This window comes from Salvelinus namaycush, chromosome 17 (genome assembly GCF_016432855.1).
Source record: "Salvelinus namaycush isolate Seneca chromosome 17, SaNama_1.0, whole genome shotgun sequence".
NCBI lineage: Eukaryota > Metazoa > Chordata > Actinopteri > Salmoniformes > Salmonidae > Salvelinus > Salvelinus namaycush.
In genome coordinates this window covers 12841915-12855899 of record NC_052323.1, presented here as the reverse complement: position 1 = coordinate 12855899, position 13985 = coordinate 12841915, and the positions used below count along the sequence as shown (strand labels likewise).

At 42.9% G+C, this 13985-nt stretch overlaps 3 protein-coding genes across 3 annotated transcripts; all 3 read left to right on the top strand.

The window, feature by feature from the left end:
* Window positions 1-4587: 4587 nt before the first annotated feature.
* On the top strand, window positions 4588-7110 carry LOC120061948 (protocadherin alpha-8-like). Its single transcript, XM_039011734.1, has 2 exons — window positions 4588-6948; window positions 7069-7110. Exons 1-2 carry the CDS (start codon window positions 4588-4590, stop codon window positions 7108-7110), a joined length of 2403 nt encoding a protein of 800 aa, XP_038867662.1.
* A 493-nt stretch (window positions 7111-7603) lies between these two features.
* LOC120061947 (protocadherin alpha-3-like) lies at window positions 7604-9997 on the top strand. The gene has a single exon (XM_039011732.1). It carries the CDS (start codon window positions 7604-7606, stop codon window positions 9995-9997), a length of 2394 nt encoding a protein of 797 aa, XP_038867660.1.
* A 950-nt stretch (window positions 9998-10947) lies between these two features.
* LOC120061946 (protocadherin alpha-8-like) lies at window positions 10948-13332 on the top strand. Its single transcript, XM_039011731.1, has one exon. It carries the CDS (start codon window positions 10948-10950, stop codon window positions 13330-13332), a length of 2385 nt encoding a protein of 794 aa, XP_038867659.1.
* Window positions 13333-13985: the final 653 nt, after the last annotated feature.

Genomic DNA, 13985 nt, shown 5'->3' with positions numbered 1-13985 from the left:
ATGCAAACCTGCATAAAGCTTGCTCAGCCCTGTGAGTTTTATTGTCAAATCATGTTGCTTTCTCTGTGTCTGTGTATAGGAAACCCCCTTAGTCGTTCTTTAAAATATAATTCATAAGTACAAGGTTGCTGCAGTTTGACAGGGTTCTCATCTTCCCAAGGCCAGGAGTTTTTCCAGGAGTTTTTTTAAAACCATGTGACCTGATTAGAAAAAGTCTGGTCCAATCATAGCCCATATTAAACGTTTTTACAACAGATGAACCACGTTATACCAGAGTTTTACCTAGTTCGGTTACCAGATAAGGCAAATATGGGCTGCAGATTTTTTTTCGCCACACCACTCTGGGACATATGGTGCCACCTCTGCGGAGAGAGGGTTCCTTCCCCTGTATCCAGGTGACAGCAGAGCAGTATGCCTCTCATTGTGACAAATCCAAGGCGATAAGAGGGGGGTATAGACCTAAGAAGGTGGGCAACGGGAAAAAAAACATTACATGAACCTTGTAACAGAATTCAGAACAAATTAGGAGAGCGGGACAAATAAAACATACCCGTAGATGTCATTGTCTAGAGCAGGCACTGCCCCTCACACCCCCTGATCTCTTCCTCTTCCCCTCTCTCTCTGCGCCTGCTTTCGTTCAGAACCGCAGACAGCGACATGCCTCGCGGAGCTCTGTTGCCATGGCAACGCGCTGCCTGCTTGCAGTGGCTCCTGGTGCGCTTTGAAGCAGCTGTAATTGTATATTCTGACAAGACCCTCAGCTCCCGATGCAGCATCCGGGTAACGCATACAGCATCTGCAAAGCATTCAGTGCAGTGATTTAGGCTAAATAAAGCAGCGTTTAAAAGTAGGTCAATTCGTTATCTCACCGTTTCACAATACACATGTCATGGCAGTAATCTTCGAGATGACCTGTTGGAGGGAGAGAGACATGGAGGAGGAATTGGAGAGGGGGGGGGGGGGGGGGGGGGGGGGGGGGGGGGGGGGGGGGGCATGAATTTGGGTTGCTCAGACTGTTATGGTCTTGTCAGCGTTTACTGTTCGGCCATGCAGCCAGTTAACATACTATCTATTACGCATGTGTCGGGGAAGAAGACATTCAATTGTCTCTACTGAATGAACCTAGCACTCTCAGCCACAGGGTGTCGCTGTTTACTGTTGCAATAGCAGAACAGGATGGGTTGTTCAAATAACCCATTATAGACCTACACAAGACAAACCTAGGAAAGCTGAAGTGGCAAAAATGTAGATATCTATAATTTTAATATTGTGACACACTGACTGCATTACTTGTACTATCTATCACATCTAAATGTTTAATGTATTTGAATAGAGGATGTAATAATTTAAAAAATAGTGGTGAGTAAGCTGAAATTCGTGGTATTATAGAGGCTTCCCACAAAGTATAACAACTGATAAAATAAAGACAGTGTATTGCTGATAAAATAAGGACAGTGTATTGCTGATAAAATAAAGACAGTGTATTGCTGATAAAACAAGGACAGTGTATTGCTGATAAAATAAAGACAGTGTATTGCTGATAAAATAAAGACAGTGTATTGCTGATAAAATAAAGACAGTGTATTGCTGATAAAATAAGGACAGTGTATTGCTGATAAAATAAAGACAGTGTATTGCTGATAAAATAAGGACAGTGTATTGCTGATAAAATAAAGACAGTGTATTGCTGATAAAATAAGGACAGTGTATTGCTGATAAAATAAAGACAGTGTATTGCTGATAAAATAAAGACAGTGTATTGCTGATAAAATAAGGACAGTGTATTGCTGATAAAATAAGGACAGTGTATTGCTGATAAAATAAGGACAGTGTATTGCTGATAAAATAAAGACAGTGTATTGCTGATAAAATAAAGACAGTGTATTGCTGATAAAATAAAGACAGTGTATTGCTGATAAAATAAAGACAGTGTATTGCTGATAAAATAAAGACAGTGTATTGCTGATAAAATAAAGACAGTGTATTGCTGATAAAATAAGGACAGTGTATTGCTGATAAAATAAAGACAGTATATTGTTGGTAAAATAACGACAGTGGTGTAAAGTGCTTAAGTAAAATATGTTAAAGTACTACTTAAGTAGTTTTTTTGGGTATCTGTACTTTACTTTACTATTTATATTTTTGACAACTTTTACTTTTTCTCCACTACATTCCTAAAGAAAATAATGTACTTTTTACGCCATACAATTCCCGCATTTATCAAGTAAACCTCCCTGGTCATCCTTACTGCCTCTGATCTGGCGGACTCACTAAACACAATGCCTCTGATCTGGCGGACTCACTAAACACAAAGCCTCTGATCTGGCGCACTCACTAAACACAATGCCTCTGATCTGGCGAACTCACTAAACACAATGCCTCTGATCTGGCGGACTCACTAAACACAATGCCTATGATCTGGTGGACTCACTAAACACACATGCTTCATTTGTAAATTATGTCTGAGCGTTGGAATGTGCCCCTGGCAATGAAATCTGGTTTGCTTATAAGGAATGTGAAATTAAATGTACTTTTAATACTTAATTAAGTATATTTAAAACCAAATACTTTCAGACTTTTACTCAAGTAGTATTTAACTGGGTGACTTTCACTTTTACTTGAGTGATTTTCTATTAGAATACATGACATTGCCAAAAGTATGTGGACACCTGCTTGTCGAGCATCTCCTTCCAAAATAATTTGCATCAATATGGAGTTGGTCCCCCCTTTGCTGATATAACAGCCTCCACTCTTCTGGGAAGGCTTTCCACTAGATGTTGGAACATTGCTGCGGGGACTTGCTTCCATTCAGCTACAAGAGCATTAGTGAGGTGAGGCACTGATGTTGGGCAATTAGGCTTGGCTCACAGTCGACGTTCCAATTCATCCCAAAGGTGTTCGATGGGATTGAGGTCAGGGCTCTGTGCAAGCTAGTCAAGTTTTTCCACACTGATCTCAACAAACCATTTCTGTATGGACATCGCTTTGTGCACAGGGGCATTGTCATGCTGAAACAGGAAAGGGCCTTCCCCAAACTGTTGCCACAAAGTTGGAAGTACAGAATCGTCTAGAATGTCATTGTATGCTGTAGCGTTAAGATTTCCCTTCACTGTAACTAAGGGGCCTAGCCCGAACCATGAAAAACAGCCACATTCCATTATTCCTCCTCCACCAAACTTTACAGTTGTCACTATGCATAGGTAGCGTTCTCCTGGCATCCACCAAACTTTACAGTTGTCACTATGCATAGGTAGCGTTCTCCTGGCATCCACCAAACTTTACAGTTGTCACTATGCATAGGTAGCGTTCTCCTGGCATCCACCATACGCAGATTCGTCCGTCGGACTGCCAGATGGTGAAGCGTGTTTCCACTGCTCCAGAGTCCAATAACTGCCAGCTTTACACCACTCCAGCTGATGCTTGGCATTGTGTATGGTGATCTTAGGCTTGTGTGATCTTAGGTTTGTGTTTCATAAAGCTCCCGACGAATAGTTATTGTGCTGACATTGTTTCCACAGGCAATTTGGAACTCAGTAGGGAGTGTTGCAACCGAGGACAGACGATTTTTATGGACTACGCACTTCAGCACTCTGCGGTCCTGTTCTGTGAGCTCGTGTGGCCTACCACTTTGGGGCTGAGCCATCGTTTCCGTTTCACAGTAACAGAACATACAGTTGACCGGGGAAGCTCTAGCAGGGCAGAAATTTGATGAACTGACTTATTGGAAAGATGGCATCCTGTGACGGTGCCACGTTGAAAGTCACTGAGCTCTTCAGTAAGGCCATTCTACTGCCAATGTTTGTCTATGGAGATTGCATGGCAGTGTGCTTGATTTTATACACCTGTCAGCAACGCGTGTGGCTGAAAAATGAATCCAGTCATTTGAAGGGTGTCCACATACTTTTGTATATGTATCGTATCTTTACTTTTACTCAAGTATGACAAGTGGATACTTTTTCCACCACTGATAAGGACAGTATATTGCTGATCAAAGACAAAGTATAAATGTAAAACAGCCTGTTTTTTGTAATTATTGGTTTTGCTTAACTGTGCCATTGGAAACATGTCCTGTGAATCCCAGTGTACTGTTTTTGTCACCCATGCCCTTTATATATATATACTTTTCAATAAATTTCAATAAGGACAGTATATTGCTGATCAAATAAGGACAGTATATTGCTAATCAAATAAGGACAGTATTTTGCTCATTAAATAAGGACAGTATATTGTAAGAGGTGATACAATTAGGTCGATCCGTTATGGAAAGACAGTTACTTCAAAGCCAGGGCATGACGGTATTGGCCTACAGGTTAAGAACCACAAGGTGCCCAGACGCATGATGGTGCTGTTACATCATAAACGGGTAATAGAGGCGCGTAATAGGGCCGTTCTTGAAGGGATGAGACATTCAGTAGCTGCAGAGAGACAGCAGCATCAGGGCGGACGTTAAAGAGCGCTATTCTAAATGGCAAGACGATAGAAATAACAAACACTTGTAGTGCGATCCACTGATACGGAATTTATTTGTGTGCTTTCAGATTTGAGCATTTCTGCGTTAGGCCTATAGTCTAGTTTTTCTAGCATACAATGGCGATACAAACCCGGAAAAGACGGTGGTTAGGTGGATGGGCATTTCCTTATTTTGCTCTTCTTTTTCTTCATTTGAAAGGAATCTCCGGACAGATACGATACTCCATTCAAGAGGAATTGAAAGTCGGAACGGCAGTTGGGAATATAGCTAAAGACCTGGGATTCGACACCTCGAGACTAGCGGACCGGAATCTTCGCATTGTGTCTGGAACAAAGCACGAGCTCTTCCAGGTTAACCAGAGAAATGGTGCTTTGTTAGTGAACCACAGAGTAGACAGAGAGGAACTGTGCGTAAAAAACACGCCGTGTTTCATCAACCTAAAAGCAGTGATAGAAAATCCGCTAGAAATGCACCAAGTGACAGTAGAGATAATAGATGTAAATGACAATTCCCCTAAATTCCCTGAGGAAACATATAATTTGGAAATACTAGAGTCGGCATTGGCAGGGACACGCTTCCAAGTGGAGGGAGCACACGACTCAGATGTAGGCTTAAATGCTTTGCAGTCTTACACCTTAAGCCACAACCAGTATTTTCGTGTGGAAACAGAAGAATTTGGTGAAGACGGTCAAATCCCATTTCTAGTATTACAAAAACCATTGGATAGGGAGCTTATTTCTCAACACACGTTGCTGTTAACAGCGTTAGATGGGGGCAAGCCACCCAAAACAGGAGCCCTTAATATCACAGTTATTGTGTCTGATATAAATGACAATGCACCCGTGTGTGACAAGCAGAAATACACAGTAACCGTAAAGGAAAGTGCACCTGCGGGGACATTTTTAATTCGATTGAATGCCTCTGATACGGACGAGGGTCTAAATGGCGAGGTCAAGTATTCTTTGCGAGGCAAATTTAGAGCTATGGGTGCTGAGCCCTTTGAGTTGGACAGTAAAACAGGAGAGCTAAAAGTGAAGGGAGGCCTTGATTTCGAGGAGAAGCAAGTGTATGAGATGAAGATACTGGCAGCGGATACAGGAGCGGTGTCTCTCTCCACACACTGCAACGTGCTCGTCAGAGTTGAAGACGTGAACGACAACAGGCCCGAGATTGACGTCACCTCTCTGTCCAGCCGGATCCCTGAGGACGCACCTCCCGGTACCGTGGTAGCGCTAATGGGGATGACGGACCTGGACTCGGGTGTGAACGGACAGGTAGTCTGTTCTTTACCGAAGGATTTACCGTTTGATCTGAAGCCTTCTCCCGATGGGCATTTCTATTCGTTAGTCACGAATGCATTCCTTGATAAAGAGTCTGTGGCTCGGTATGATATTACCATCACGGCTAAAGACTTAGGAACCCCTCCTTTGACATCAACTAAAGTCATTCAAGTGGAGGTAGTAGATGTTAACGATAACAATCCACGTTTCACTGAAAACCCTTACACATTTTATGTAGTTGAAAACAATAAACCCGGCATGCCTATTTTCTCTGTAAGCGCTTCTGATTTTGATGAAGGAGAAAATGCAGCCATTACATATTCACTGGACCGTGGGAGCACTGGACAAAGCGTGAATTCCTTCCTAAACATAAATGAAGGCAACGGTAACATTTATGCACTAAAGAGCTTTGACTTTGAAACCCTCAAAACATTCCAGTTTCACATCATTGCCCAGGACTCTGGAACTCCGTCACTAAGCAGCAACGTCACAATAAACGTGTTCATTCTGGATCAGAACGACAACGCTCCAGTGATCTTGTATCCAGTCAGCGCTAACGGTTCCACTGAAGGTGTGGAGGAGATTCCTCGCAATGTGAACGCAGGCCATTTGGTGACTAAAGTGAGAGCCTATGACGCTGATATAGGATATAACGGCTGGTTATTATTTTCACTGCAGGAAGTTACTGACCACAGTCTCTTTGCTTTGGACCGTTATACAGGATCTATAAGGACACTTCGGTCATTCACAGAGACAGACGAGGCTGAGCATAAACTGGTCATACTGGTAAAAGACAATGGGAACGTTTCACTCTCAGCAACAGCTACTGTGATTATCAACGTTGTGGAGCCCAAAGAGGCTTTTGCAGCTTCTGATGTTAAAAGCGCAGTAAAAGACGAGGAGGAGAACAGCGTTACATTTTATTTGATCATCACTTTGGGGTCAGTTTCAGCACTTTTTATCATCAGTATCTTCGTGTTGATTATAATGCAGTGCTCCAAAGCCCCAGACGATTCCTCCAAGTATTTACAAGATGTGAATTACGACGGGACACTGTGCCACAGCATCCAGTACAGATCCGGAGACAAACGGTACATGTTAGTTGGACCCAGAATGAGTATAGGTTCTACTATAGTCCCGGGCAGCAATGGGAATACTCTAGTGGTACCTGACCACAGGAGAAGAGCTTCTGGAGAGGTAAGAACTGTCTTTATCCGTTACTGCCTATTAAGTCGGAGAAAGAGACATATTTTGAGTGAATGTGTGTGCTCGCATATTGTCGTCTGTGCGTAATGTCCATACGCAAACTCGCTGTAGGGGGCGCTGTCCATGGTGCTGAATTCCAAGCTCACGTCTTAGGTTAGCTGGTGAGTGCATGCTAGGATAGGCTACTGCCTGAGGTGTATTATCTGTTATTTACCTGTGCATTCCTTCGATTTAGTATGTTTCTCTTCCTCCCCTATCTAAACACCCCTTTATCTGTACTCGTTATTTTATTTGTATTTTTACTGATATCGGCGTATTTACTGGATTCGATACAGACGACACACACGGAGCTCATCGTAGCCTGTTGGGTGGACAAGAATCCCGGACCACATGGTGTCAGTGTAACATAAGGAGACAGTTTGGTACTTTGTAGATTAGACCCTACCCCTCTCTGGGCCGTTTTGTTTCACACACTGAGAGACTGGTGTGGACACCCGAACAAGACGTGTATACGATAATCAGATAATAGGTGTATTATTTTTCGGTGCTGAAGCATTTGATTCAGTATGGATCATTACGAGTTGTCCATCTGATCAGTAGGTTTGTAATTTTTCATTGAGGATTGTGCTTAATTGTCTGTTTAACGATGGGAGACGGAGGACAAAGGCGCAGATGGGAGTACTGGTGTGTTGCTCTGCGTTTCTCTTTGCTGCTGTGCTTCGTGGAGCAGGTTTCGGCTCAGATAAGGTACTCTATTCCAGAGGAGGTGAAAGAGGGATCCGTTGTTGGAAATGTTGCTAAGGATTTGGGTCTTGACGTCAGTAGTTTGGTGGAGAGGCGGTTTCGTATCGTATCTGGATCTAAGGACGCTCTTTTCCAGATAAATCAGAACAATGGCGTCTTGTATGTTCATAAGAATATCGACAGAGAGGAGCTCTGTGATGGCACTGGCGTGTGCTTGATTGACCTTAAAATAGTCGTTGAAACCCCGCTAGAAGTCCATTATGTAGGTGTAGAAATCACAGATGTGAATGATAATTCACCTAATTTTCCAGAAAAGGAACAGCAATTTGAGATAGCTGAGCATACCCCTCCAGGTACACGGTTCCAATTACATGCAGCTCATGATCCTGATGTTGGGATGAATTCAGTTCATACCTATAAAATAACGTCTAACGATCATTTTGAAATCGATGTGCGGCAAAGCGATGAGGACAAAATACCGTTTTTAGTTTTAAAGAAGTCGCTAGATAGGGAACAAAACCACAACTACACGCTTCTCCTAACAGCGATAGATGGAGGTAATCCTCAAAGATCAGGAACTCTAAATGTTACAATTGTTGTTCTAGATAGTAATGATAACCGTCCCGTCTTTAGTCAGGATACATATAATGTTAGGATACAAGAAAACGTTGGAGTTGGTACAGTTGTTATTAGAGTAAATGCAACTGATCCAGATGAAGGAAGTAATAGTGAGGTTGAGTTCAGCCTGGGTAAAACCTTAAGGAGAAAAGTCTATGATATTTTTGAACTGGATAGGCTAACTGGAGACATTAGAGTTAAAGGTGAGGTGGACTTCGAGGACACAGAGGTGTATAAACTAGATGTTCAGGCCTCGGACAAAGGACAACCTCCACTGACTGTGGAATGTAGAGTGATCATAAAGATAATCGATATTAATGACAATGAGCCAGACATTGATGTAACATCCCTCTCTAATACAGTGTCTGAAGATTCCAAACCAGGAACTGTTATTTCTCTCATCAGTGTCACAGATAAAGACTCTGGTATTAATGGTAAAGTGATTTCAAGTATATCAGAAAATATACCTTTTGATTTGAAGCCATCATATAAAGAAAACGTATATTCTATAGTCACAAAAGGACGTTTAGATCGAGAACTCGTGTCCCATTATGACATCACTATAACAGCCACTGACTGTGGTCAGCCTCCTCTGTCCACATTCAAAACTTTGAGCGTCCAGATATCAGATGTGAATGATAACAGTCCAGAATTCTCCAAAAAACCTCTTGAGCTGTACTTAGTGGAAAATAATGCCCCCGGTGCGTCCATATTCTCTGTAACCGCCACTGATAAAGACTTGAACGAAAATGCTGCTATTTCATATCACACAATCAGAGGAGAAGGGACACAGAACGATATGACATCTTTTTTGAATATCAATTCTGATAACGGACTTATTTCCGCTCTAAAAAGCTTCGATTTTGAAACCCTCAAAACGTTCCAATTCCAAGTTGTTGCTACAGACTCTGGAACTCCGTCACTAAGCAGCAACGTCACAATAAACGTGTTCATTCTGGATCAGAACGACAACGCTCCAGTGATCTTGTATCCAGTCAGCGCTAACGGTTCCGCTGAAGGTGTGGAGGAGATTCCCCGCAATATGAACGCAGGCCATTTGGTGACTAAAGTGAGAGCCTATGACGCTGATATAGGATATAACGGCTGGTTATTATTTTCACTGCAGGAAGTTACTGACCACAGTCTCTTTGCTTTGGACCGTTATACAGGACAGATAAGGACACTTCGGTCATTCACAGAGACCGACGAGGCTGAGCATAAACTGGTCATACTGATGAAAGACAATGGGAACGTTTCACTCTCAGCAACTGCTACTGTGATTATCAACGTTGTGGAGCCCAAAGAGGCTTTTGCAGCTTCTGATGTTAAAAGCGCAGTAAAAGACGAGGAGGAGAACAGCGTTACATTTTATTTGATCATCACTTTGGGTTCAGTTTCAGCACTTTTTATCATCAGTATCATCGTGTTGATTATAATGCAGTGCTCCAACCCCCCAGACGATTCCTCCAAGTATTTACAAGATGTGAATTATGACGGGACACTGTGTCACAGCATCCAGTACAGATCCGGAGACAAACGGTACATGTTAGTTGGACCCAGAATGAGTATAGGTTCTACTATAGTCCCGGGCAGCAATGGGAATACTCTAGTGGTACCTGAACACAGGAGGAGAGCTTCTGGAGAGGTAAGAACTTACCCTAACCTTTACTCTCCATAATGTATTTTATTTTGATCATGTTTGGTCCGTGGCTAATATACGTAGGCAAAGTAGCTGCCGTGGTTGCTGTCCATATAGTGCTGAACTTCAAGCTCCCTTAATTAGTTGGAGAGAGCATGCTAGACTACTACCATACCTGCGTTTCCTGTTATTTTGCAATGTATCTACTCACCTTCCATCTCCATTTGTACTCGTTATTTGATAGCTAATGTATGCATATTTATTGGTAGTGTAAGGACCCTGGGTTTATAAGCGCGGATATCGACTTTGCCGCACGAGCATGCTTTTGCGGCACAGTCGATAGCGCGCCGGACGTTGGGCTCGAAGGTCGAGGGTTCGAGACCTGCTCCCTGCTGTTTCATTACATTGGTGTCAGAAGTGATCGGACCTTGCATCCACGACAGTGCGTGTGCTTGGCCGGTGAGCGCGTTCCTGTAAAACGTAGAGTCGCAAGCTAGCGCGAAGACGCGCTCTTTGAAAGGAGGGAGTAGTGTAACGACCCTGGGTTTATAAGCGCGGAAATCGACTCTGCCGCACGAGCATGCTTTTGCGGCACAGTCGATAGCGCGCCGGACCTCGGTCTAGAAGGTCGAGGGTTCGAGACCTGCTCCCTGCTGTTTCATTACAGTATGTAATCTCTCGGAGCTCATATAATTGTGGATGGAATCCCAGCCCACAGGGTGCCAGTGTAGCACAATGATACTGTCTGGTGCTATGTACTATAGACCCTGCCCCTCTCTGGGCTGTTTTGTTCTGCTTCTATCTGATTTGGTTTGTTCTAAAGAGAGCTGAGCAGACATCCGAAAACCCTGATATGTTGGACAGAGAGAACCCTATTCTTTTCCGGTGCTGAAATATTGGATACAGTATGGATAATAACGAATTGTCTATCTGAATATTAGGATTATATTTTTTTTCATTGAGGATTGTGCATAATTGTGTATTTCACGATGGGAGACGGAGGACAAAAGCGCAGATGGGAATACTGGTGGGTTGCTCTGCGTTTCTCTTTGCTGCTGTGCTTCGTGGAGCAGGTTTCGGCTCAGATAAGGTACTCTATTCCAGAGGAGGTGGAAGAGGGAGCCGTTGTTGGAAATGTTGCTAAGGATTTGGGTCTTGACGTCAGTACTTTGGTGGAGAGGCGGTTTCGTATCGTTTCTGGATCTAAGGACGCTCTTTTCCAGATAAATCAGAACAATGGCGTCTTGTATGTTCATAAGAATATCGACAGAGAGGAGCTCTGTGATGGCACCGGCGCTTGTCTGATAAACCTGAAAATCGCTGTTGAAAACCCTTTAGAGATTCATTATGTTGGTGTAGAAATAACGGATGTTAATGATCACTCGCCCAGTTTTACTGAAAAGGATCTGCACTTAGAGATAGCGGAAAATACCCTTTCTGATACGCGCTTTGAACTCCAGACCGCACGGGATGCAGATGTTGGATTGAACTCTGTGCGTATGTACGTATTAAGTAGTAATCCTCATTTCGAATTGGAATTAATTGATAATGGAGACGAAGACAAAGTTCCGTTTTTAATCTTAAGGAAGGCTATTGATAGAGAACAAAACACAAACCACTCATTCATTTTAACAGCAATAGATGGAGCCAATCCTCCGAGATCAGGAACTCTAAATATTACGGTTACAGTTGTTGATGTCAATGACAATCGACCCGTTTGTGGTAAAGATATCTATTCTGTTACTATCCAGGAAAATGCACCTATTGGAACAACCGTTTTAAACATAAACGCCACTGACACAGACGAAGGTCAAAATGGTGAAGTTGAATATGCACTTGGTAGAAACATAAAGCGCAAAGTTCATGACATATTTAATTTGAACAGTCTTACCGGTGAAATTCGTGTCATAGGTCCAGTAGACTTTGAAGAGAAGGAGGTTTACAAATTAACAGTGCAAGCCTCTGACAAAGGACAACCCCCACTATCAGTCGACTGTAGAGTTGTCATCAAGATAACGGATGTAAACGACAATAAACCAGAAATAGAGGTGACGTCACTGTCTAACATGATATCCGAGGACTCAAAGTCTGGAACAGTCATATCTCTCATTAGCGTAACGGATACAGACTCCGGTAACAACGGCAAAGTCCTATTAACAATATCCGAGGAGGTCCCATTTGAATTAAAACCATCATTTCAGGACAATGCGTATTCTGTCGTCACAAAAGGGCGATTAGATCGAGAACTCGTGTCCCATTATGACATCACAATAACAGCCACTGACTGTGGTCAGCCTCCTCTGTCCACATTCAAAACTCTGAGCGTCCAGATATCAGATGTGAACGATAACAGCCCAGAATTCTCTCAAAACCCTATTGAGCTGTATTTAGTGGAGAATAACCCCCGGGGTGAATCCATATTCTCTGTAAGCGCCACAGATAAAGACTTGAATGAAAATGCTGCGATTTCATATCACATTGTTAGAGGTGAGGGGACACAAAATGATATGGCATCTTTCTTGAATATCAATTCTGATAATGGTCATATTTCCGCTCTAAAAAGCTTTGATTTTGAATTTCTCAAAATGTTCCAATTCCAAGTTGTTGCTACAGACTCTGGAACTCCGTCACTAAGCAGCAACGTCACAATAAACGTGTTCATTCTGGATCAGAACGACAACGCTCCAGTGATCCTGTATCCAGTCAGCGCTAACGGTTCCGCTGAAGGTGTGGAGAAGATTCCCCGCAACATGAACGTAGGCCATTTGGTGACTAAAGTGAGAGCCTATGACGCTGATATAGGATATAACGGCTGGTTATTATTTTCAATTCAGGAAGTTACTGACCACAGTCTCTTTGCTTTGGACCGCTATACAGGACAGATAAGGACACTTCGGTCATTCACAGAGACAGACGAGGCTGAGCATAAACTGGTCATACTGGTAAAAGACAATGGGAACGTTTCACTCTCAGCAACAGCTACTGTGATTATCAACGTTGTGGAGCCCAAAGAGGCTTTTGCAGCTTCTGATGTTAAAAGCGCAGTAAAAGACGAGGAGGAGAACAGCGTTACATTTTATTTGATCATCACTTTGGGGTCAGTTTCAGCACTTTTTATCATCAGTATCTTCGTGTTGATTATAATGCAGTGCTCCAAAGCCCCAGACGATTCCTCCAAGTATTTACAAGATGTGAATTACGACGGGACACTGTGCCACAGCATCCAGTACAGATCCGGAGACAAACGGTACATGTTAGTTGGACCCAGAATGAGTATAGGTTCTACTATAGTCCCGGGCAGCAATGGGAATACTCTAGTGGTACCTGAACACAGGAGGAGTGCTTCTGGAGAGGTAAGCGCTGTACATTTATAATCTTATGTGTTTGTTTTCGGCCTATATGGGTGTTTGGGAAATATGATGATACATCTCTTAAAATAGTTGACGAGTCATAACCTGGCCCCAGCAACACTCCTTTTTCTACAAACGGCATTTCTGTGCATAATGGCTGGTGCGGTTGAGGTCATCTCTAGTGGTGCTGAATTGTACATTCATTGTTTTCCGTTGAACGCGTGTTGTTACCTTCTCTTCTTTTTTAAGTGTGTTGGCCAATCCTCTACATCATCTTAGTAGCCTACTGTTCCATACCTGTCACGATCGTCGAATGAAGTAGACCAAAACGCAGCGTGGTGAGCGTACATATGTAAAGGCTTTCATATTCGTCCACCTCCTCGGACGAGGAGAGGCGAGACGGATCGGACCAATACGCGGAGTGGTTAGTGTTCATAATGATTTAATATAACAAAACTGAACACTAAATTACAAAAAAAAAAAAAGGAATAGCAAGAAACCTATACAGTACCGTGTGGTGAAAAACACAAACACGGAAACAAACACCCACAAAACACACGTGAAACCCAGGCTGCCTAAGTATGATTCTCAATCAGGGACAACGATTGACAGCTGCCTCTGATTGAGAATCATACCAGGCCGAACACAAAAATCCCAACATAGAAAATCAACCATAG